At 47.5% G+C, this 23,686-nt stretch overlaps 1 protein-coding gene across 1 annotated transcript in view; it reads left to right on the top strand.

Annotated features, from left to right (window-relative positions):
* Window positions 1–23,686, top strand: part of SIDT1 (SID1 transmembrane family member 1) — a 42,963-nt gene that overhangs the window by 14,955 nt on the left and 4,322 nt on the right. Inside the window, exons 3-24 of the mRNA XM_083855299.1 lie at window positions 6–176; window positions 385–430; window positions 3,627–3,728; window positions 4,468–4,551; window positions 4,682–4,775; window positions 5,978–6,049; window positions 6,402–6,495; window positions 7,604–7,647; window positions 11,413–11,484; window positions 12,733–12,881; window positions 13,480–13,553; window positions 14,076–14,142; window positions 14,772–14,845; window positions 15,384–15,507; window positions 16,516–16,633; window positions 17,013–17,149; window positions 18,707–18,815; window positions 19,947–20,023; window positions 21,135–21,181; window positions 21,943–22,048; window positions 22,344–22,454; window positions 23,170–23,283. Of these exons, the coding sequence (XP_083711425.1) occupies window positions 6–176; window positions 385–430; window positions 3,627–3,728; window positions 4,468–4,551; window positions 4,682–4,775; window positions 5,978–6,049; window positions 6,402–6,495; window positions 7,604–7,647; window positions 11,413–11,484; window positions 12,733–12,881; window positions 13,480–13,553; window positions 14,076–14,142; window positions 14,772–14,845; window positions 15,384–15,507; window positions 16,516–16,633; window positions 17,013–17,149; window positions 18,707–18,815; window positions 19,947–20,023; window positions 21,135–21,181; window positions 21,943–22,048; window positions 22,344–22,454; window positions 23,170–23,283 (2,086 nt within the window). The remainder of the gene's footprint in view (window positions 1–5; window positions 177–384; window positions 431–3,626; window positions 3,729–4,467; window positions 4,552–4,681; window positions 4,776–5,977; window positions 6,050–6,401; window positions 6,496–7,603; window positions 7,648–11,412; window positions 11,485–12,732; window positions 12,882–13,479; window positions 13,554–14,075; window positions 14,143–14,771; window positions 14,846–15,383; window positions 15,508–16,515; window positions 16,634–17,012; window positions 17,150–18,706; window positions 18,816–19,946; window positions 20,024–21,134; window positions 21,182–21,942; window positions 22,049–22,343; window positions 22,455–23,169; window positions 23,284–23,686) is intronic.

Below are 23,686 nucleotides of genomic sequence, written 5' to 3'. Positions count from 1 at the left end.
TGTAGCTATCAGAGGACCTATAATTACCAAGAAGTGAGTCGGACCCTCTGTCCCACTGAGCCAACCCCTGAAACAAGACCCTCTGACCAGATTATATTTGTGGACGTCGCTTCCATGGCACCATTCAATATCGCATATGAGCTGCTAGTCACCAGGCTGGAGAACTTCCAACTTGAGTAAGCTGGGATGTGAGAACACAAATGCAACTTTTTCATGTATCACTTGAACATCACTTAAGGGATTTGGTCCGTCTGCCTGCCTTACCCTTATTTTTTCTTTCCTAGGGGAAAAAAAATTAAATTATTTTGTTTAATCTGAGGGTACTTTGTGTGCATTCCAGCTCTGAAAGTTTTAGACTTCAACATTCTGGCATTTGTTTTCTAGGACCAACAAAGCCTTTAACTTCACTGCCAGCCCTTCCCAGCCCCAGGTAAGGAGGAATCCTTTGTAGATTGCTTGTATGTCTTACCACATCCAGGTGATTGATGTGATCTTTTGTTAGAGATAGCAAGTCTTTTATGACTAGGTAGTTTCCCTCTTAGGATGCAGGGAAACTTCCATACTGTTGAATTTTCTGTGGGTACAGTGAAGAGGTAACAGTGCTTCAGTCACTCTAGTGACACATTTGGGTCCTCCCAAAACCCATGAGCAGAGGAAGTGAATGGTACTGGTACTTCAGGAAATCCAGAAGTCCAGAGGCCATTGGACTGCTGCACATCTGTGAGGTGATACACATCAGTGTTGTATTCCTGCCAGTTCTGGCTTACTTGTCTGAGCATAACTTGTCAAGATGCAGTCTTTACTGGAAGAAGTAAACACAGAAGTAAAGAAGCTGTAAAGGTCTGCAAAGCTGTAAAGCTGCCAAGGGGACAGCAGAACTCAGACTGCTATTCCTTGCTTGGGGCAGCAGGTCAGCCTGAAAGGTGATAAAGGAAATGCCTGATGTTAATGCCTTGAGAGGCTACCTGGAACAGAGGCTGGACAGTGTTAAAGGGATAAAGTAGGTATTTATTGTATTTATTAAAAGGCCTTTACAAGACGCATCACAGGCAGTACAAGAGCCTGGTCAAGATTACACCCAAGATGGATGATGGATCACCAGTTTTCACATTTTTAGAAGTTTTGGTCCATTTGCATATTGGGATTAATTGTGCAGTTACAGCTGCAGGTTATGAAGTCCCATCCTCCCATCTGGTCTCCTCAATTTGCTGTTGTTTATATTTTTGGGCCTGGAACTGCAATGGTGTCCTTGGTTCTTGGGCTGAAAAAGGATTGTTTTGTCTAACTGAACTGTGAGGAGAACTTGCTAATATTTTATGTGAAGTTCAGAGTTATATGCTAATGCAGTACAAAATCTAGAAAATATGAAAGCTAAAACTTAAGGTATCAGTATGTCTGTTTGTTCAGAAGGAAGCACATATTGGCAGCATCTCCAGCTGAACAGCTCTGCTTAGAGCCCTGCAGATACCAATCCTCTCTTGAATGAAAATGCTGTTGGCAGCAACTGTAGAGATACAGGAACTTGTAGAGCTAGGAAGGTGTGTGATTTACCCAGGCTATCTGAGAACTCTGTTTTTGTTGTTGCTTTCACTGTTAATAACACGATTAATTTTAGGTTTTGTATTACCAGGCATCCTAGCTAATCCTTTTTTGCTGTCAGATGGCTTAATCTGGTTTGCAGTTTCATGCAGTATTTTATACTATAGAAGCATAGGGAATGATAGGGTGACTCTTAATAAGCGCTCATTACTTAGGATTTTGTAATTCGAATATAGAGTGTTTAGGATATGTGACTGTGGTCTGATTTTTTTTTTGTCACAATTAATAATAGAATCCTATGACTTTTAATTAATAACCAGATGTATGGAGTAGAAGACTGCTTCTTGATTGGTATAATGTTGAGGTTTTTGTAAATCGGAGTATTAAGCAGTCTACAGGGGGAAGAAAAAAAGATGATTTAAAATCTAGATGGGTGTTGTAAAAAGACATTACTGAAGGAGATGTTGTCTGGAACCTAGCTTGTGCCTGAGGGCAGTAGCAGAAATTGGATATGCTTATATAGGTGAGAAATGTTGGCTGGATGTGTTTATAAAACTTGAAGTGTGTGCAGCAGAGGACTGCTGGCCTCAATGCCCTTGTGTTATTTCTGTACCCTGGTGCAAGCGAGGCTTTGAGGAAATTATAGAAGAGTCCTCATGCAGCTAAAACTTTCCAAGGGGAAAAAGTGCCCCTGGGAAACCAAGGAGCTCAGTCTTGCCCGTGTCCTTGCTTGCTGCAGACAAAACTGGCTTGGTGAGTTTGCATTTTCTAGGGACTGGTGGTTGGAGCCAGCACTCCTTCAGCAGGGAAGGGACCCTGCTTGGAGAGGGGTGATGGGAATAAATGCTTTAGTAAAAATGGGCAACTTGGAAAAGGTTTGGGTGATTTCCTGCTTATCCCTGCCCTCCTACTTGGGGGCCATAATTCCTGGGAATGGCATGGGGTAAGAGAAATAGGAAACAGCTGGCCCTTGCTCAGCACTAAAATTGATGTGCCAGAAAGGGAGCTCTACAGTTGGGGAAGTCTCAGGTGATGGTTTTGGAGCAGGGGTGGTGGCAGCTCCCAGCATGGCAGCAGTGGCTGCCTGGTGACCGTATGGAAGGGAGGAGGGTGGCTGGTGGCACTCCTCAGCCTTGTGTCCCTCTGAGGGGGTGTGAGGTGCCCATCAGCCCCTCATGGTAGCTATGGCATGGAGCCTGAGCTCTCTGGCCTCCAGGTGGGATGATGGGAGCCCTTGCAACAAGCTGGGGCAGGCACAGGAACCCCACTTCTCCAGCAGCTGGCTGGCGTAGTGCATCAAAATTTTTACTGGACAGATATACAAATAATGATATTGCCTGGGACATATTTTACCCAGACCTGAAAAAAAACCCCAGCTTTTTCTAACCCCACAAACTGTCCTGTGGGCCTGCTCAAAGAAGGAGATGCCATTCCTTCCCCTAGCAGGAAAAGTAGGAATATTTCCAGATATTAATGTCTCACAAATTTTTTTAGAGTCACAGCTGAATTATTTTCAAAGCTGAAGTGCAAAGCGAAACTTGCATTATGCTTTGCCATCAAAGCAAACAAACAGCCCTAAATCCTACAACTAATATTAACCATTTATTTATGGAACTCTTGACAGAGTTTCAGCCATTTGACCTAATACTATTCATGGTCTGTCTGTGAGGCAACCAATTTGAGAAAGTTCTGTGATGTTTTCCATATATAAAAGTACAGCCAGCAGTATGGAAACATTTGGAAATTGCTCATATCAACATAAAATGGAATGGGGTGTAAAATGAAGTCACTTTAGCTTCATCAGGTGGAAAAAAGCTTAAGGGAGCAGAAGCTCTGCTGTATTTTGCATGTTGAAGATGTTTGTGTCTAACAGCATACTGTGCAAGGGGGACAGTTGCTTGTATATATTTAATCTGCTCTTCTGTAGTGTAAGGTCTTAATATTTGAAATCTGATTTTTTTTATGAAAGCCATCCACATCTAACCCCAAAGCCCTTGTAGGGCTGTTCAAGTAGCTTAGGAAGGTGTTGAAGATACTGTCAAGGATGATTTCTGGATCATGACTCTTGTGCTCTGCTTTCTCTGCAGTATTTTCTGTACAGATTTCCTCAGGATGTCGATTCAGTCATTATTAATGTGGTGTCTGATGCAGCCTACCCATGCTCAGTTGTCTCTGTCCAGGATATTGTGGTAAGTGAGCAGAGAAGGGTGAGGAGCTGCCTGCTGGAGCTGTGTCCTGCTGTGAGGGGTCTGTGCCCTGCAGAGGGAAAGGCCCAAGGCAGGACTTGCCCTGGTGGTGGTGAAGGGAGCCCCTGAAAAAGGAACTAAAATTCTGTAGGAAGGAGGCCAAGACAGAGATGCTGAGTTCAAGCAGCTCATACAGAGACTTTTGTTGTGAATAGGTGAACAAGCTGCTCCTTTCTAGCCTATCCATAGGGAACATGTTCCACATAGGGGATTTATGTCTCCCTTGTGAGGTTCTCTGCTGCCCCATGATATGGATCTGTCTCTCCATGGAGGGTGTTGGGAGGAATGTTGGTGGCTCAGGGAGGGAACAGTGCTGCTCACTTGACTCTCCCCTGACTCAAGGAAGCTTTGGGAATTTCTATTTCAGATATGATGTCTTCCTTCCTTTCCAGTTCAATTTCCTTTCTATAGATTTCTTCCTCTTTCCTGGGGTGTTCCCTGTCATGGAGGTTGGCTGTTGCTTGCAGCTAGGAAATAGCCCCATAGTAATTTTCTTTTCCCACCTCCCTGAATGATGCAGGGTCCTGCAGTGTAGGAACAGACAGAGATGCAGGATATTCTGTTCCCTTGGATACTCCAACTGGGACCCTTTTTTGCTGTTCTGTGCTGTGTTTTCCAGCTGGCTTATTTTGAAAATAATTTGGATGTTGTCCCTGGTTTAACTCTTAGTTGTCTGTTTTAGTGCCCAGTGTATGACCTGGACCATAACGTGGAGTTCAATGGAGTTTATCAGTCTATGACAAAACAGGCAGCCATAACAGTGCAGGTGAGATGCTGATTTGTGTCCCAGTGTTTTCTGGTGTCTGTGTAGCAATTCAAACCTGATCTCTGGCCTATTGGAGTAGGGAGGCTTTGTGTCTCATGGATTTTCTGTCTTCTTGCATCCTTCTGTGCAGAGAAAAGATTTCCCAGGTGAGCAGTTCTTCGTTGTGTTCGTCATCAAGCCAGAGGATTATGCCTGTGGGGGTTCTGTGCCTTCTTCAATTCATGGTAAGTTGTTCTGGGAGGTGGATTTGATTGCTGCATCTGAATGATGGAGCAGTGGGTGTCTTTTGGGACCTTCCTGTGGGATGCCACCAGGAGATTATGTAGCTCCATCTTATCCAGGTAGTTGTGAGGAAGAGTGAAGTATCAATTTGATATTGTTGGGCAGGTTAAAAATCTTGATAAATGCAGGAGGTGGTTGGGTAGTACAGTGCCTGGCACACTGGTGTTGTGTGCTTCTCAGCAGCTCCACTGATGCCTTGGGAGACACTAGAGACACCCAGGCAATGCTTCCTACAGCTTTTTGTTTGGTTCTCACCTCTGCTCCCTGTTGTGTATTATCCCCTTGACTCCATGGAGTCTCAGTTCCTGCAGAGAGCATCTTCTCCTACTGCTATCTTGGGATCTTGGACAGCTCTGAACTTGAGAGAAGAGGAAAAATTGGTAATTTTGGGAGAATAATTTTATAAAAGGCTTGTTCTAGTGTCTTTTTGAACTGGGAGACAAGGTGTCCACATGCTGGGCAGTGGTAAAAGCAAAATCTCCACAAGTCATGTGGTGGCTGTAACTCGAGTGGGAACATTCCTATTCTCAAAGCCTCACATTTTCCTCCCTGTAAAAGAAGCAAGACTGCAACAACAGATAGATTTGGCTCCCTCAACAGCTTTTTACTACTCCCCTGCCACCTTTCTGCTGCAATTTTCCCCCCCCAAAAAAGAACTGTGCCCTTTGGGGTGTCATTCTCTCATCCCAATGCTGTCAGCAGAGCTGTACAGCCCAGGTGTGCTAAGCCCTGCAGAAACAGAGCGAGTTTCTAGAGTGACATCCTGCACAGAAGTGTTTTACTCACAGAGATTTGGCCAAAGGTAAAAGTGGCCTCCCACTACCTCTAATGAGAGAATCTCTCCTTTGAGGATCAAATGAATAGGAGATGAGATGCCTTTGGGATTCAGACATCCAGACTTAAGCAATATGCAGAAGGCTGAAGCAGGGATTTCTAGTCTGAAAACAGGTGAACAGGGATGAAAGGGGAAACATTTGGGAAAGGCTGTGTATTGACAGATCAGAGAACAGTTTAAAGAAAATCCACCCACACATTTCAGTGAAAAGCCAGACCCTGTTGTTTCTGCAAGTTCAGAGAACCAAGACCAGTGCCAGAAATCATTAATGATTGTTTTTATATTTTCTGTACACTGTGCATCTCACAGGGAACGTCAACCGTACCTGGAACCTGCAGCGGACAAAGAACCTTCAAGTGACGATTGTGCCCTCCATTAAAAGTCAGTGTCTTTGGGCAGAGCAGTGCAACTTTACACTTCTGAATAGAGGGGTATGACTGGGCCAGCAGCCTCTGAAGGAATGGTGCAGAAAGCACCAGCAGAGGAGACAGAGCCCCTTGGAGACCGCTCCCTTCCAGGAAGGGCTTTGTGGAACACCAGCTAGCACTGGGGGTAAAGAAGTGGGGAGAGATGGTGCTGAACAGGTTCTGTCAATTCCTTTTGAAGAAAGCAAATGGGTTTGGAAGGGCTGTTTGGGGCTGGGCATTTTTACAAGGTGGTATTGGGAAGAATGCTGACCCTGAGAGGTGCTGTTCCTGCTCTGTGAGCTGACTGATCCCTTCTCTTTCCTCAGAGTCTGTTTATGTCCAGGCCATGTTCTTCAGCTTCCTGGGTTTCCTCTCCTTTTACCTGGGCTCAGTGATTGTTGCTTTTGTGCACTACATTAGGTGAGTCTAGGGGTTATAAAAGAACAGCCTTTCTGTTTTCTAGCATCAGGGACACCACACTCTGCAGAAAATTTGGGATGAAGGGATGGCAAGCTTCTAAGCAGAGCAGCTGAAGAAGTCCATGACGACTCAGTAGGCTCCTACTGACCATCAGCCAGAAAATACTTCTTTTGCTGTGGGGACCATGGGAAGGATGAACATCCAAGGGGCTTCCCACTAGATCTTGTGCCCCAGCCCTGTGTTTTCTTGTGTAAGGACACTGGGGCAGCAGGTGGGAGTTGTGAGGAGACCAGTCTGGGGTATGGAGTGTTGAGAGCATGCTGGACTGAGTACTGCAATAAGTGGCAGTGACACAAATAGGGCCTTGGAGTCCCAAGAGTGCTGGTCTCCTTCTTTGCCTCCCCTGCCCCAAACATTGTGTGGCCAGTGTCTGGGCTTGTGTTGAAGCAGAATGTTGAAGAATGTCTGCATGGGCATGGCTTAACTTCAAGACACATCAATGAAAATACATTTCATTGGAATAATTCAATGAAATTATTTAAGTGTGTGCTCTTATTTGCTGGTATTTTTCTGTGTTGTGGGAATATGTTGGGGGGGGTTAGTTTGTTGTTGTTGTTTTTTTTTACCATCTTCTGCTTGACATCTGCATTGACAGAGGTGATGTGGCCTTCTTAAGCATCATGCTAAGGAGCGCCTCTAGATCTTGCTGCCCCTTCAGTAGATTCATAGGTGCTTGGTCCCCTGAGCACGGAAGATGGGTTTGGAAAGGTGGTGTGAGGGTCTCTCCCAACATACTGAGCAGCGAAGGATGAGATAAGTCATGGAAATGCAAAATGGTTGTCCTGCCTCTGGTGGATAGCTGAGGGGGTAAAAAACCCCTCTGTTGCTTTGGAAGTTAGAGAGGTGGACAGCAGGCAGTCATGGCTGAGTTGTGTCTAGTCCAAACAGTATTCTTTTTTCTCTTCTCTTTTGTGCTTATTTTTATTGGTTTTATTTGGTTTTTTAGAGTTGCACCATATTTCCTATTAGTGTCCTAGATAATCCTGCCATGGCTGGCAGGTGATGAGATTTGTTGGCTGTCTCCTGAGTGCTGTCTGTTGCTTTGCAGGGTTCAGAGGAAGGCTTCAGCTGGGAGATTGAGTCCTGAGCATGGTAAGGTCTCTTCCCTGTTGTGTGACAGCTTTGAGTGAACAGCACAGGCCCTAGGCCAGGCAAAGGACAGGCTCTCAATCAAGTACCTTCTGTCCTGGAGCTGTCTTCCCTGGTAGCTCACATAGTCTCTGGTGCTGAGGAAAGATGTGAGCTTCCTCTCTGCCCTGAACCTGGTCTTGACTCCTACCCCTAGGAGCTGCCTTTTAAAGGGGTGGAGGAAGGCCAAGTCTTGCCTAGACCTGGCTACAGGCTAATGTTCCTGATGCCAGGTCTGTTGATTTTTAAACAAGGCACTTTTGTCAGCTCTTACACTTTAAGAATTCCTCTGCCTGGTTTAAGCATGGGGGTCTTTAAATGTCTTAATTGAATTTAAATGTTAAATTGTTTTTCACTGGAAGCCAGGTGAATGAATGACTAACAGAGTTAGGTAGTGGTGTTTATGATATTTGTGTTGGCATTGGATTCAGTTTACTTTGTGCTGCACCCACATTTCTACAAGCTGCAGCCTTCTGCCTTATAAAAACAGAGCTGCATCTAAGAAGCCACCAGTGAAAGATGGAATTTTTGTCATGTGGATGGGGGGCACTGGGAGTTCCTGCTTTCTGTTGAAGTGTGGGAGTCTTTTAATTTTGATTAAATATTTAGTGCCTGCAAAGTAGTTCAAAGTGGTGGTGCTGAGGTCATTTGTACCTCTCTCCTGGAGGAAGGGAGGACATTGCTTTGGCGGCAGTGAAAGGTTCTTGATGTTAGTCTTTTTCTGATGCCGAGCATTTTCAGTCTCTCTGGTCCACTACATACCATCAGATAAGCATGGTGGCATAACTGAGCTGTGTTTTAAAGGATCAGCAGTGGAACTTCACTCTGATTGGCATTAATTGGCTAAATATTTCTGCTGAGAACCATTTGAATTCTTAGACTTGCTTTGTCAGCCACCAAGACCCACATGTATCCCTGTATTTGGAATATGTGTGAAAGGGTTTTTTTTGAACAGGGGAATTGTAAAGATGTCCATTAATATATTCTAATTTTATATCATTTGGGATGGATCCTGCTGTAAAACAAGAGCAGGTCTTAAGGACTGGAGAAATGGGAAAGGCCTGTGTGTGGGGGAGATTGGGTAAGCTGAAGGGATCTCTCCAAGGCTGTGGAAGAGCTCCAGGGTGCTGACAAGGAATCACTGTCTAATACAAGGAGGCACAGTCTCAGCCAGGTGAGACCACAAGTCCCAGGGAGTGCTGCTGCAGCTGAGGTTTAATGTGCTAAAGGCAGCTTAGAAGGGGAAGTTAAAATCTGCTGTTTGGAAAGTTCCCAAAGAAGCTGCAAGGCACAGATGCTGGACTTAGTATGGACCTGGAGAGTGGAGAACTGGGTTGCTAAGCAGGGGGGACTACTGAACAGTATTCCTGTGAAGGGAGAGAGGAGCACAGTTCCTTCACAGCTTTCCTCCCAGAGGCACCTACTGGTTCTGTGACCTGTCCTCTCCGTTGCAATCCATTGCCACTTGCATATACCTGGCACGGCATGTTGCAGCCACATCCTTTCCTCTGGGGAGGAATCATGTCCTACCCACGCGCTGTTTCTTCATCTTTAGTCTCTTCAGGGTGTGTCTGACTGATGCTTACAAAATGGTGATTAGCATCTTCCCTGTCTTCCACATCAGTGGACACACTATCATTTTCTGGGTTTGGGGTTTTTTTTTCTCCCCTTCCCACCCTTTGGAATTTCTTTCCCTCCCAAGTACCCCTGGATCTTGCCTGCTTCATTACTCCCCATTCCTTTCCCCCACCAGGGAACTGGATGGAAGTGCTCAGCAATGTGTCTGCCATTGGTCTTGGAATGTCCTGCCACTCCATGTGCCTCTTTGCTCTTGTTATCCATCTTATTTCTGGCTTTTGTGGTTCATTTTTTTTTTTTTTTTAATCCCATGGCACACCTTCCCTTCCACATCCTCACTATCTGGTGGAGGTAGTAGCTGGAGGAACCATGCCTGGTGTGGTACATTTACTTTGCTGACTCACTCTCACAGTGGGAAGTGGGATGGAAATTAGTGGGTGAGCTGGGTCCAAAGTGGCTGTTAGAGACAGGACAGAGTGCCTTTTCTCCTTGGCTTGGCTGCTTTTGTCTGGATTTAAATCTTCGGTAACTTGGGAGAGAAGGTTGACAGGTCACTTGAGAGAATAAAGCCTGGTCTAAAATTAGGAGGGAGTATCCTTGTGGAACAGGACTGACAGCCCTAAGAATTGTGCTTGTGGCTTGCTGCTGTGAACATAGGGAAATGCTTTTGCCCTCTTCCCAGTGATCTGGATTTCCAAATGACTTTTAAAGCAACAGGAAAAGCTTCCATGAGAGAGGGAGATTGGATTGGAGGTGGTGAGTAGAAGCAGCATCTTTTTCCAACAGCAATATCCTGCCAATCTCAGCTCAGGGCTCAAGGGCTGTCACCTGGGGGCTGCAGTGTGCCAGAGCCCTGCCTCTGGTGTTCAGTCCATGCCATGTTCTGGTGCTCCTTTGAGCCGTTTGTTTTCTCTGTTAGAGGGATGGGGCAGAAGCTTAAAGGAGCTGAAATCTGAGACCAAGTCTTAGCCCCCAGCCCAACAAGCACAGAAGACATGCCAAAGAAAAAGCATTAACTGAGACTTGAAGTATCAAATATCATTGCCTTATGGGTGTTTCCCTGACTTTGGGTCAGTCAGGGACAAGTTTTAGATCTCTACACATTTGTGGTTAACAAAAATGGTATAAAACCCTATGCAAGATGTAAAGGAAATGCCCAGAATTTCCAGTTGGAAAGAGCACTCTGCCTGTGCCTGTCAGTTTAAAACCAGTCATGTACTGGGAAGCCAGAGATGCAGCTTGAGAAGCCAGGCCATTCCCAGGCTGCAGTAAGCCTTTCAATACTATGCCATGTTCTGCATTGCTTTGCTGCTGACGACTACATGATATTGTTGCAGGGGTGAAGCTTTAAAGCAACTTAACCTGTCTCACAGTTTGTCACTACTGGAAAACATGGTCCTGCTCCTGCTGCCCTTGCTTCCCTCCCTTTTGTGATTGACCTCTCAGTGAAGGGGTTCAGCTGGCTTTGTTTCCTGCCATGCAGGTCAGATGCTGAGCTCCACCATTGGAAGCAAAAGGATGGAACGTGGAGACAGGAGAGCACTCCTCCTTGCTTCATATATGTGGGCAGGATGTTCCTAGCCTTCAAAGGCTTGCCCTTCTTGTCATCAGCACGAGATCATTATACTTTTTGCATAAAGCTTTTTTTTGTTGTTGTTCTTTTGTTTCTCCTTGATTAGTTAAAATTATGTAGCAGCTGTCCTGCCAAAGTCTGTGACTCTTCTAGGGATAGCTGAAGCTAGCAGTATTTGAAGAGATTTGAAGAGTTGCATGAGATGGAGAAAGAAAAGAAGTAGAAATTCAGAAGGCTGCTAAGAACATCATGAGACTTGCTCTAAAATTTACCAAGTCCTGCAGCCCCACAGTGGGATCTGTGCAGGGTGCTGGAGGGGGGCTCATGCTGCCAGTCTCACTGGCACCCTGTGTGGGAAGGCTGAAGGGAATGGGTTTCCTTCACACTGCAAAACAAGGGTTTCCCTATTGCACAGTATGCTCTAGAGGGAGGCTGCCATCTGTTTAGAGAAATGCTCCTTTTCACGAGCCCCTTCAGCTCTTCAAGCTGTTTGGATTCACCTCAGAAATGTTTTGAATGACATGAATGTTTCACTGTCATGAAACTAACTGTCCCTCCTGGGTCTGTTTCCATGGCAGGATCCGGGATGATGACTTCTTCACACCCCATCTCAGCCAGCACTCCTGAGGGAAGCAGCTACGGTGCTATTGGTACAGTATATTCCAGAACTGGGGCACAGGGAGGCAGGCTTCTCCCTGGAGTGGAGGAAGGCACTTTTAGGGTGATTAAACACCAGAGGAGAATAAAGCTGCAAGCTACTTTAGGAGCATTTTGCAACTATTAAAAAACTAACTCAAACAACCAAATTGCAGTTTGTCAGGTTCAGGTTTGCACTTTAGGGAAAAGCATCTACATAATAAAAGTGGCAAATCAGAAAGAGGTGCCCCAAGAGACTGTCCTTGGAAATGTGTCTGAGACAAAGCTACAGTCACCTAAGAGCTGTGGGTGACAATGCTGCTTCAGACAGGATATTTACTAGTGACTGACGAAAGTCCCTTGCTTAGAAGGCTTCTAGGAGCCTGCTATTATCTCACAGCCTGCCTTTAAACTAAAGCATGCCTATCCCTGGGAGGCTGAAGGGTTGTGTGCCATAAGGCAAGACCACAATCAAGGTTTCTTGCCTCCAGGGGTTTCACTAGGGAAGAAATAATGTCATACTGCCAGCAGGCAAATCATGCCCTGGCAGCAGAGGAGAAAAAAACTTCCTGAGGGCTTAATGACCATGTTACCCCCCCTTCCCCTTTTTCCAAAGAAATCTTTTAAAAGCATTTGGGAAATGAGGAAGAAGCCTGTGTTCTGCCCATGTCGATGTGGGCAGTGAGCTAGGAGTTGTCCAGCCTGTGGGAAGTGCAGGCAGGTCCTGCTGACTTGTATGTGACCAGTACTGGGATGCAAAGGGAACAAAGCTGGTACTCTGCCTGCTTTGAAAAATCGACTTTCTTCTTTGTCTTTTGTTCTACAGTATTTTTAAAAAAGCTTAGATATATATAAAGCTTCCATAAAATCTGAAGGTTAACTAGGTGAGTGTGTTTTTGAACCCTAGCAGTCTGCTTCTTTCTCTAGAGGTATTTGTCTTACCTCAGAGTTCCAGATTTCAGAGCCCAGGTTAGTAGAGAGGGAAAAAAAATATAAGAGATGAAAGAGATGAAAAGTAATAGAATAAAAGCAGAGTGAAAACTAAAATACTGCAGAGAGGGGAAGATAATGGTCCTTCAAACTGCTTTTAGCTGATCACCTAAAACTTTAAGGAAGGTTTGGGATCATGGAAAATTTTTTTCCCTGATCTGGCCATATCAACTTATCAAAGCACCAGAGCACCTGGGGCAGCTTTATTCTTGCAGTGCACAGAGGGGCTGAGCCTTTACCCTGCCTGTCTCCCTCTCCCTGCTCTGGCCCAGACGAGTCCAGCTCCAGTGGTGGACGCCAGCTGTCGAGCCCGGAGCGCCGGCCCCCGGCCGGGTCAGACACGGACAGCTCCGTGGAGGAGGAGAGTGACTTCGACACCATGCCGGAGATCGAGAGCGACAAGAACATCATCCGCACCAAGGTATGGCTGCTCCTGCAGCTGTGGTCCTCCTGCTGGGCCAGGACCAGAACTGGTCACTTGAGCAAAATCTCAGAAATCCTGTTCCAGGGTGGATTTCACCTAATACAGCCAAGTGTGTTTCTTAGTCTTTTTTTTTTCAGTCACTGAACGTTTTCCCGCTGTGATAAGTGTGCTGCTGAAGTGGGTGCTTTAATATGGAAAATCAGAATGTATTGGGGAATATTGAGAAAGGAGGAAAATGCCCAGAGAGTGCCCCAGAAAGTTCAAGGAGATGTGAAGATAGGGAGAAAATAATCTGCAACAGTAGGTGGCTATTTAGTGTGACTACTGTGTATGTACAGAGGGGTTTTAAGCCAGCAGCTCTCAAACGGCCTCCTTTTGTCATCCTGCACTGCTCTGTGTGGTTGGAGCCATTCCTGGAGGTCAGAGGATTTTGCAGAACTCACTCCCATAGAATCAAGGAACACACTGAGTTCACTTTGTAAAACCAATCCAAATACCACCAAGCTGCAAATGTCAAGATCTTCTACTGGCATCTGTAATCTACATTGGTTCTTTTATGTTTTCTCCCCTCTTTCCCCACCCACTAATGTTTTAGGTGTTCCTCTATCTATCCGACTTGTCCAGGAAAGACCGAAGGATTGTCAGCAAAAAATATAAAATCTATTTCTGGTAAGGAGGAGGCAAACTGGTAAGGCCCAAACTCTGGATTCAGAGTCTCTGGTTGTGGAGTCTGAATGCATGCCCTTCTTCTGAACTACTTCTGAACTATTCTGTTACCCATTCTGACCCTATTCCAATCAGTAACTGCAGATCCCACATACCTCAAGTAAGGATATTTGTGTACCAGAGCACGCATGATCCTGGCAATGGATTCTGTTTTGCATCATTGCTTTTAAACATGGTAACAACCAGTGCACTGGAACGTGATGGGAAGGGGGAGAAACTGGCACTCAAACACATAAGCTTGTGGCCAACATCTCGACTTCTCCTGTGCCCATAGCATTTGCCTCTTGTTTGCCTCCCATGTGCGCAAGCACATGTGCTACTCTGCTTCACGGGGTCACAATGAGATCATAACCCCAGAGCAGTGAAGTGTGCACATTCCTCCACGAGCACTGTGGGGCTTTCTTCTGGGTGTGCAGCCCTGGTTTTGGTGTGTGTGTAACAGCTGCTGCTGTCTCCCCTCTGCAGGAACATCATCACCATCGCGGTGTTCTATGCCCTGCCGGTCATCCAGCTCGTCATCACTTACCAGACGGTGCGTTTGGCTCTGTGGCTGTCCCCTCTTGCTTTAAACTTGCCCTGTGGTTGTGTTGTGCAAAGATGACAGTCACAGTGAATCTGGGATCACCCAGGAGTTCTGCTCTGTGTGAGGAGCAGTTTACCTTAACTACTTTCACTGCACTGTGTTGACGTTACAGTGAGCTTGGCTCATTAGGCTTTCACTTCTGCTTTTTCTGCTTGGGAACTGGGAGTGCTGCTGTTTTCCTGCTCAACTGATGTCTCATTTGGGTCCTGTTTCATTTCAGAGACAGGAGGAATTTGATGTTATCTCTAAGAGCAAATAGTGTTAGCTGTGATTTTTTCCTCCCTTCTCCAGTCTTTGCTATCCTGCTGTTATGCAGATATCTGCAAGCAGGTCTATTGGGGGTGGTGTTTGAGAGCACACAATGTTTCTTCTGAGGACTGTTATCAAGTTTGTGACCCGTGACAGCACTGTGTCCCACCCTAAAAGCTTTGCTTGCAGGGTCACTACTGCCCTGTGCCAGTGCTAGAGCCAGGCTGTGTCCTGGTACACCTTGTGTTTGTGTGATGTTTGCATGGGGCAAGCCCCACAGGGCAAGGAGGATTTGCTGATGCCAGGCCTCCCAACTGCTCTCTCTCCAGGTAGTGAATGTGACAGGCAATCAGGACATCTGCTACTACAACTTCCTGTGTGCTCATCCCCTTGGAGTGCTGAGGTGAGTGAAGCCTTCTGTCACTCCATGTTTGTCTCCTGCCTCCTGAGTGTTTGTGCTGTGCCCAGGTCAGGATTTTATGCTTGCCAGGCTCACAGTAGCAATGTTGATAAGATCCCTGGGAGTTTAGGACTCTGTGTCTTGCTCAGCAGTGATGCTCTGTTGCAGTGAGACATGTGCACCCTGGAACTTGTGGCACCTGAGTGCCCCTTGCAAATCATTGGCACAGCAATGAGGTGTGCCACTTGTCTCCAACAAAGAAGTTCAGATCAGTCCTTCCAGGGTAGCATTTCTCTAAATTAATGTGTGAGTGCAAAGAAAGCCTGGAATTGGGAATCTCACAGAAGAAGTGTTAAATTAACTGGGGCAGGTGAACTATTCAAACTGAAATTGTCATCTAGAGAGTAAAATTGCAGTTCTGCAGCTGCTGAGGTGGAAGGTGGTGGAGGGGGGGAGGAAAATGGATTCAGCTGATCACAACACAGGGTTCAGCCTCCTGCTGCTGTGCTGCCTTTGTGTTAAACCTTCTTCTTTCCTGCAGTGCCTTCAACAACATCCTCAGCAACGTGGGCCACATGATGCTGGGCTTTCTTTTCCTCCTCATTGTGTTGCGCAGGGACATCCTCCACCGCAGGGCCATGGAGATGAAAGATATCTACACCCTGGTAGGAAGCATGATTGCCTGGGGCTGAGTGGAGGCAGGGAAGATGGAGTGAACTCAAAAACCAGAGTGATACACAATGAGTTTCCCCTTGTCTTCCTTGCTGGAGGGTTGAATCCTCCTTTTTTCCTCCTGTGCAAAAGGGTCAAGGTGGGATGCTTATATTCCTGCACACCCCAGAGCTTTACTGCTTACAGTATGTCCATACTTCACTGACCTAGCCTGGGCCTCTGAAGACAAAGGAGATTAATAGAGGAAGGACCCCCATGGCTCTGGCTTTTCCTGCAGCACTTGCTGTGGAGGAACTGGGACAGCAGGAGTGTCCCAAGATGCTTCTCTTTACAGTGAAGTTTGATTTGTCTTACACAAGAGCTGCTTATGGTAACTCAGAAGAATTTGACTGCTTCAGTCTCTGAGGCAGAGCTTCTTGTAGCCAGAGCTTCTGTAGTCTTTTGTGGGAGAGGGTGGAGAAATCTGCAACCCTGTGGGCAGAGGTGATGGTGGTTTCTGGAGATGAACAGCTCTGTTCTCATGGGCTTGGTAGCAGGTAAAGGCATTAGCAGTTGTAAGGGTGTGCTGCTTGTGGTTTTCAGGTGAAATCTTGGAATTGTGATGGAAATGCCTTCTCACATTGGCTGACTCTGTTCAGGTGCTTCTAAGGCCCTACTGACCACAAGAGCAATTCTGGTCAGTTCTCTCTCAGTTTTGGGCAGGACATGGCATGGTATGGGGCGCAGGACAGAGATTTGCAGTCTCATCTTGTCAGTACCAAAGACATTGAGGTCTTCAGATCAGAACTTCCAGCATGATTAGCTTAGGTTTGGTGCCTGTGGATTCACAAGCTATGCCATGTGTCTAAATCCAGAGCGTGTGGTTGCACACAGGACACTGTGCTGCACTGGTGACTGGAGGACTTGTCTAGGAGTTAGGAGGGATGAAGTGATGGAGAATGGAAGCTTTCCTATGATCAGGACACTGAGGGCACTCACTATACAGCTCTGCTCTCTTCCAGGACTATGGGATCCCAAAGCATTTTGGTCTCTTTTATGCTATGGGCATTGCTCTGATGATGGAAGGGGTGCTCAGTGCCTGTTACCACGTCTGCCCTAATTACTCCAATTTCCAGTTTGGTAAGCTGAGTTTCCTTTCTCCTTTTGAGCTGGAGTTAGGATTTGCCATGTTCTGTCTCTTGCTGAGTTGCTGATGTTTCCCACCTCTCTACCCTTGCAAGTCTCCCTGGAGCCTGCCTGTTTCAAAGCTCAATCAGGAGGTTGTGATGCCCCATGGGCACTTATTTTCTGATCCCCTTTAGTTTTTGTTGCCCCAGAGCATGGAGGATGTGCTGCTGCAAGGTGGCAAAGCACAAAGTGCTGCACTGTGTAGTGCAACTGCAGGGCCAAACCCAAGGCAGGCAGGCACAGATCCCTGATGCTTTGTGTGCCCTTGGAGCAGCTTTCTGGGGCCACTGGCAGTAGCTGTTTGCAGTGTTTCTGTTGTGTCCCCCCACAGACACCTCGTTCATGTACATGATCGCGGGACTGTGCATGCTCAAGCTCTACCAGACGCGGCACCCAGACATCAATGCCAGTGCTTACTCCGCCTATGCCTCGTTTGCTGTGGTCATCTCCCTGGCTGTCCTTGGAGTGGTATGGCTCCCTCTTACTCAGCTGCTTCTCTGGGAAGGAGGTGGCATGGCTGGGAACATGGTTAAGGTGTGAAAATGTCTGGGGAAAGCAGCAGAGTACGATAAGAATGTGTTAAGCAGCTGTTAGCATTTGACTTAGTTCTGCTGGGCTTTCCTCCTTCCTTCCCCTGAGCTTTCAGGTAGAAGAGCAGAACAGTTGCCTCTAGGTGGGCTTTTTTGGGGGGCTTTTTGTCATCCTTCTCAAGAGGAGAAATTCATGCATGCAGATGTACATGTCCAGGCACACAGATGGTCTTCCTGTGGCGTGATTCACGCTGGAGGAAAGAGGGGTGAGGCAGGTTGGGCTTCCAAGACAGGTATCTTACACCTAGTTGCTTGTGCCTATTTCTCTGCTTTGGAATACACCATGTTGTTTGTCACAACTCTTGCAGTTGATTTTCATATCTCTGGAGAGGAGCAGGGCTAGGATAATATCTGGGGGGCTCTCAGGAAAATTCCTGGTGTACCTGCCTGTGGAAAGGCACTGGAGCAGAAGCTACAAGAAGCTACCTTGGAGGTGTCTGCTTCTCTTCTTTTGAAGGACTCGTTTTCATTCAACAGTAACCAGGCAAAATCCATGGAATTCTTGCTCTGAACTAGCAGCTAGATCCCAGGGGGCTGTTAGCTTATCACTACCACATAATGCAGAGATCTCTCTGTACAAGACTGTCTGTGGGATAAGGCATGCAGGAGGAGCTGCTGACCTTGGGATTTCCCAGGAATCTCTTGATAGGTGTGGTTGATCTTGACAAGGTTCAAAACACTGAGACTTCATTATGGATTGCTCTGTCTTCTTTTGTGGGATGCTTTGAAGCTGTTCAGTGCAGCTTGAAAGCAGCATGTCTCCCTTGTTCCATTCATAGAGAGGTGGCTTTTCTGCCTGTTTTTTGGTGTGTGGGTTTTTTTCTCTGTCCACACAAAGTGAAAATTTCAGGCGAGTGCTTTGCCTCAGGGTAGGGAAGTGGTCACAGCCTGATGGCAGATCAGAGTTTCTGGACTCCTTAGTGTATGAATGAAAAATTATGATTTTAATGTAGCATTAACCTTTGCTTGCAGGTTACTTCCCGTCCTTAAATAAAATGAAAATGCACAGTAAGAGCAATTGCCTGCAGAGCAGTTCTGTCCTTTTTGGTCTACTTCAGTAGAGCTGTTAAAGTAATGGTTGGATCCCTGGCTGCCTTTGTAAAAATCCACCTCCTGGCCAGAGAGCTGCTACCCAGCTCAACAGAGAGAGTTTGCCTGGCCTTGGAGTCCCTGCATTTCTGCTCTCTGGGCTAGCTGTCCATCCAGTCTCGTCTAAAGGGGGCATTCAGAAAGAATGGTCTCCTCTCCAGGATGCTGAGCTCCTCTTGCTTCTCTGGACTTTGTTTTGAATTTATAGGTCTGTTTTCTGGTTGGAAGATTTAGGGTTTATTTTTTTGTGTTCAGGGAGGCTAATGTCCCATGGTGATTGAGGACAGGAAAGGATTGACCTGCTGAAAGAAGGTTCAGTTTACTTTAAAAATGTCTTTGCTTTCAGGTGTTTGGGAAAAATGACATGTGGTTCTGGGTTATTTTCTCAATGATCCACGTTTTGGCCTCGCTGGCTCTCAGCACCCAGATCTACTACATGGGTCGTTTCAAGATTGGTGAGTGCTGTGACCCAGCCATCTCCTCCCGGGTGTGTCCTGTCCTCACCTGCCTGTGCAGCACAGTCCTGTGGCCCCTTTTCTGGGCTACCCTGTCCTCTCACCCCTCTCATGCTTTCCTGGCCTCTGAAGTCCTTGTGCTGCTGCTTCCTGGAGCAGTGGGAATCAGCAGGAGCTGTGTGCTCTGCTGGGCTCTGAGGGAGCTGCCCTTCAGCTGCAGTTCCCCCCAGTGCTGTGCTCAGAGGGGTGACCTACACCCTGTCATGGGATGAGGGGGAACAGGGTCTGCTGGGGAGCCTGGCTCTTGTGCTCTGCTTATAAAACTATTTCTTCTTCCTCTTCTGCCCCCGTCTGCTTCAGAGGGCCCTGACTCAGGTAACTGTCCACAGCTTTCCTTTTTCCTTGCTGAACTGATTGTGCTGAGGTGTAGCAGCCAGGGATTGCCTGGATGTGTGTGGGGAGGCAGGATCGTGTGCCACCTGGGGTCAGCTTTTGGGAAGTGAAACCAGTTTGCCAACAGCATTGGCAGTCCTGTTCCTTGGAAGGGAGGGAGTGATCCAGCACAGGAGAGCTCGGATCTTGATGCAGGAGTCTTTTCGAGCTCTGTGTTGTGGCTAAAGGGGAACGTGTGTATTTTGTCCATCCCCACTGCCACTGACGGCTCTGCAGTGAAGCTTCTGCAGTGATTTTGAGAGCAGGAGTATCTTGGGTGTTTCTGCCCTCTAGGACTCTCTAAAGCCTGTGGGACCTGTTTCTGCTGTTTCCCTGCTCTGGCAACTTGTTCCATGGAAGGTGCTTTTTCCCCCTCCTACATACACACACCTTTCTTCCAGACATGGGGTTTCAGCCTCTTTACACATACAGGCAGGGCCTGTGTGACTTCTGGGCAGTGCTGGTGTAGAGGAGATTTTTAAATTTATTTTTGTCCTAACCTGTTGTTCTGGCCAACTGACATCTACATCCTGTGGTGGATGCCCTTCCACAGCACAGATTGCTTCCAGAGGGCAAGGCATGAATCCACTGACACCTTGGGTTCTCTATTGTCAGCTTGTGGGTGTCAGCTTCTTCCTCATAGGCATTTTAGAGCTCACTGTGCTGGCTGTTCTGGCTTTTTATCCTCTCCTTTGACAGATGTGGGCATGTTTCGGCGAGCAGTGATGGTGCTGTACACGGACTGCATCCAGCAGTGCAGCCGACCAATGTACATGGTAGGTGACTTCCCACCCCAGCACCTCTCAGCAAGTCCTCACTTCCTTAGGTAATGTGCAGAGGAAAGAGGTGGGGCTGTTTGAAAAAGTGATGGTCCTGGCTTCCCTTGTTCTCCTTTCCCCAAAATGGCTGGGTAAGTGTAGGTCTCTGCTGGAGTGGTTACCTCCAGGCCTCTCCTGATCTCAGCCTTGGTGAATAAAACATCAGGGCAAAGGTGATACAAGCATGACAGGATTTGCCTTTGCACTTGCTCTCTGGGAGCATCCATTCAGAGAAACAGCTATGAGGCTCTGTACAGTGCAGCCTCTCTGGGGAAGGCTGCAGCTATTTTGAGTCTGTGGCTTAAGCAAAAGCAAATTGCCATTTCTGCAGCATCTCAGGGCAGATAGCAAAAAGTTAAGAAGAGGTGGCTGTTACCTTGTGTCCCACTGATTGCTTTCTCCATAGCAAAGAGTGCTAATTAGGACTTGAAGCCACATGGAGTTTTTATCCATGAGCATTCTTCTTCTTAATTTTTTATTTATTCTCCCATTTCTGAGTAAGCAAACTTAGTCCACTCAGGCATTAGGTAAGCCTGGCCAGCCTGAAACAGCTACATCATGAAAGCAGTTGTAAGCATAAATGCACATGCCCCACAGATATAATCCTTCTGCCTGCTGTTGTTTCAGCGCTTCCCCAGCTAATGGTGAGGTGGCAAGACAAAAAAGGCTTCCTGAATATATGCAGGATACTGTACAAAGCTTCCCCTGCTACAACTTTCAAGCATGTCCTTGCTCTCTGCAGTAATTCTTTTGTAAAACAGTGGGAGGGAAGGAATCTAACTAGAAAAACAGCAGAAGCAGTCAAAGGATTCGCAGAACCTCCTGAGGTTGATCCCTTAAGTGCTGAGCTTGTCCTTTTTTTAGATGTTTTGTCTCCTTGCAACATTTCTTAAAATTTTTGAAGGTCAGGGCAGTTTCCATCTGATAAAAGCTCCCACAGAGCCAGGTGCATGTGTGCTTGCAGAAACCAGACTCCAAATCCTCACATAATGCTCTCCTGAATTTCTGAGGCAAAGGCCTTTTTGCATACTCTTTTCATTTCATATGATCATCAGTGTCTTTTCTCCAGGACAGGATGGTGCTGCTCATTGTTGGCAACCTGGTCAACTGGTCCTTGTAAGTACTGGCATGTTGGTGCTTTGTGTGTTTGTGCATGTGGGCAGCAGGATTTGGTACTGGGACACGGGTGGTCTGGAGTGATGGGGAGATACATCAGTGTCTGTGCAGTAATCCTGTGCTGGGGCTCTTCTGACATGTTTTGGCAGGCAGGTTGATCTGAGGGTGGTAGGCAGATCCATGGGATGCAGGTGCAGCATTTCAGCTGGGGGTGTCTCATGGCTTGAGTTTGAGGGAGCTTGTGCAGGGTGGCCTGGTACTGTGCTGCTGTGTTGTGCTTCCCACAGAGCTGGGAGACCTCTGGCACAGCCAAGGCGCAAGGAGACCTGGCAGACACTCAGTCACAGAGCCTGGCTGAGCAGTAACTGCATGGGAGGGATCAGCTCTTGGATGAAATTATTGCCCCAGGCTCTTGCTTTTCACTAAAGCTGCTTCTCAGGGACATGCCTTCTACCAAAGGCACAGGCCCAGGGCCAGAATCTACCAAGTGAGATGTGTTTGGCCACGGAGTGGAAGCAGTCCAGGGTCCTTGCCTGTCCTCTGGGGTCTCCAGTTGCTTCAGCAGTTGACCATGGCTAAATTTCCTTGGCTGGGAGCAGAGGCAAACAGTGCATTTTCTCCAGGGAATTGGGAAGCCGTGGCACTGGTGCTGTGTCCTGCAGTCCTGTCAGGGACTAGAACTGTGTGTGGATGTCAGTTTGGGGGTGGTCCTGTCCCCAGTGAGAGAAGCTGCCTGATGTCCCTTCTGTCCTCTCTCCCAGTGCTATCTTTGGGCTGGTGTATCGGCCCAGAGACTTTGCCTCCTACATACTGGGAATCTTCATCTGTAACCTGCTGCTGTATCTGGCCTTCTACATCATCATGAAGGTAACAGGAGGCAGCTATAGCTGTCTTTGAGGCCCCTGTCTCCAAAGGGGAAAGGGATGGGTCTTTTTTCTGGCTGCAGTTTGGGTTCCTGTGGTGCTGCAGAAGGATGTGGAGGGACCTTTGTGGGGCTCTGGGTGGGACAGGGTGTTTGGAATGGATGGTGTGTAGCCATTTCAGGGAGTGGCTGGGCTGTGTCTTTGGCGGGGTGGGCAGCCCTTCACAGATGCAGATGGTACAGGCTGGTGTGTGAGCCTCTGTCCCCTGGGAAGAACTCAAGGTGTGTTCCTGTCTGCAGCTCCGCAGCTCTGAGAAGCTCCTGCCCATCCCCATGTTCTGCATCGTGGCCACAGCAGTGGTGTGGGCAGCTGCCCTCTACTTCTTCTTCCAGACCCTCAGCAGCTGGGAGGTAAATTTCCCTTTTACTGGTGTTCTGTCCATCTCTTTCTCATCAACTTTACTTCCTGGTGTTTGTTTTGCACAAAAAAAAAGACTCTGGAGAAGAGTCTTGGGCTGCTCATGGGGAGTTTGAAAGGGTTCAACTCATTCAGCAGACTTGTGAAGGGGGCATGGGAAGCTGTGCTGAGCCAAAAATGACTATAGCAGTGTAGAGGCTGTTTATAACCAGGTGATATGGACGTGACTGGTCCTTCCTAAGGGACAAAGGAGGAGCTGGAGATCTGGAAGGAAAACTGGGAAAATCCTGACCAGTGCTGGTGGAAGACATCCCTGAAGCTAGTGGCCACTTGGGGTCAACCAGGTCAACTTTACTGGGCTTGTTAGGGCTCTTGGTGACCTGGGAGGCCATTAAATCCTGACTGAGTGCCTTCTAACAGGATCCATCTCCATGGAAGTGAGGGGCTTGCTGCAGAGTGGTCTGGTGGAGGCTGTGCAACTTGCACTGTGCAGGACCTCAGATGTGGAGACAGAGGGTTCCCCTTGCATGTGGGTTGTGGTCCCAGATCCATTTTGAGGTCCAAGTATAATGTTGTTTCTGGCCTGCCCTTGCCACATTTCTGGCCTGGATCCTGCTTGGAGGGTTAAGACAGGGTGATCCCTGTAGGGTGTAGCAAGGGCCCAGAAGGAGTGGATCTCAGGTCCTGACCCTCTGCCTGCCTTCCTAGGAGACTCCAGCAGAGTCCCGGGAAAAGAACCGGCCATGCATCCTGCTGGGATTCTTTGATGACCACGATGTCTGGCACTTCCTCTCAGCAGCTGCCTTATTCTTCTCCTTCCTGGTGAGTCCTGCTGAGCCTCCCACTCTGCTGGATGGCCTCACCCTCTCCTCTCACCTTGCTCACCTCTATCCACATGGAGCTGTGACTGCTCCAGAACTCCACAGAAGTGCCCCAACTCCTCACCTTGGCTCTACCTTCAGACATCCTTCACAGTGGGATGCTCCTTGTCAGTGGGATCAGAGATCAGGCTTTCTCCTTTACTTTATTTCTCTCCCAATGCCTCCTGGCCTCCAATTCCCTCTGGGGCTGTGGGTCACACAGTTGTTGGAGAAGCTGAGGGGCTGATGCTGTGACCAATGACTCATGGATTTGTGAATACCTCCCATAAAGGCAAGGCCTGAGGGTCTGAAAGGAAGACCTCCCTGGCCAGCAAGAGCTGAATCTGGCTTGCACTTTCCTCCTC

The sequence above is a fragment of the Zosterops lateralis genome (assembly GCF_965231275.1).
Source record: "Zosterops lateralis genome assembly, chromosome: 2".
NCBI lineage: Eukaryota > Metazoa > Chordata > Aves > Passeriformes > Zosteropidae > Zosterops > Zosterops lateralis.
This window is presented reverse-complemented; position numbering and strand designations above follow the sequence as displayed.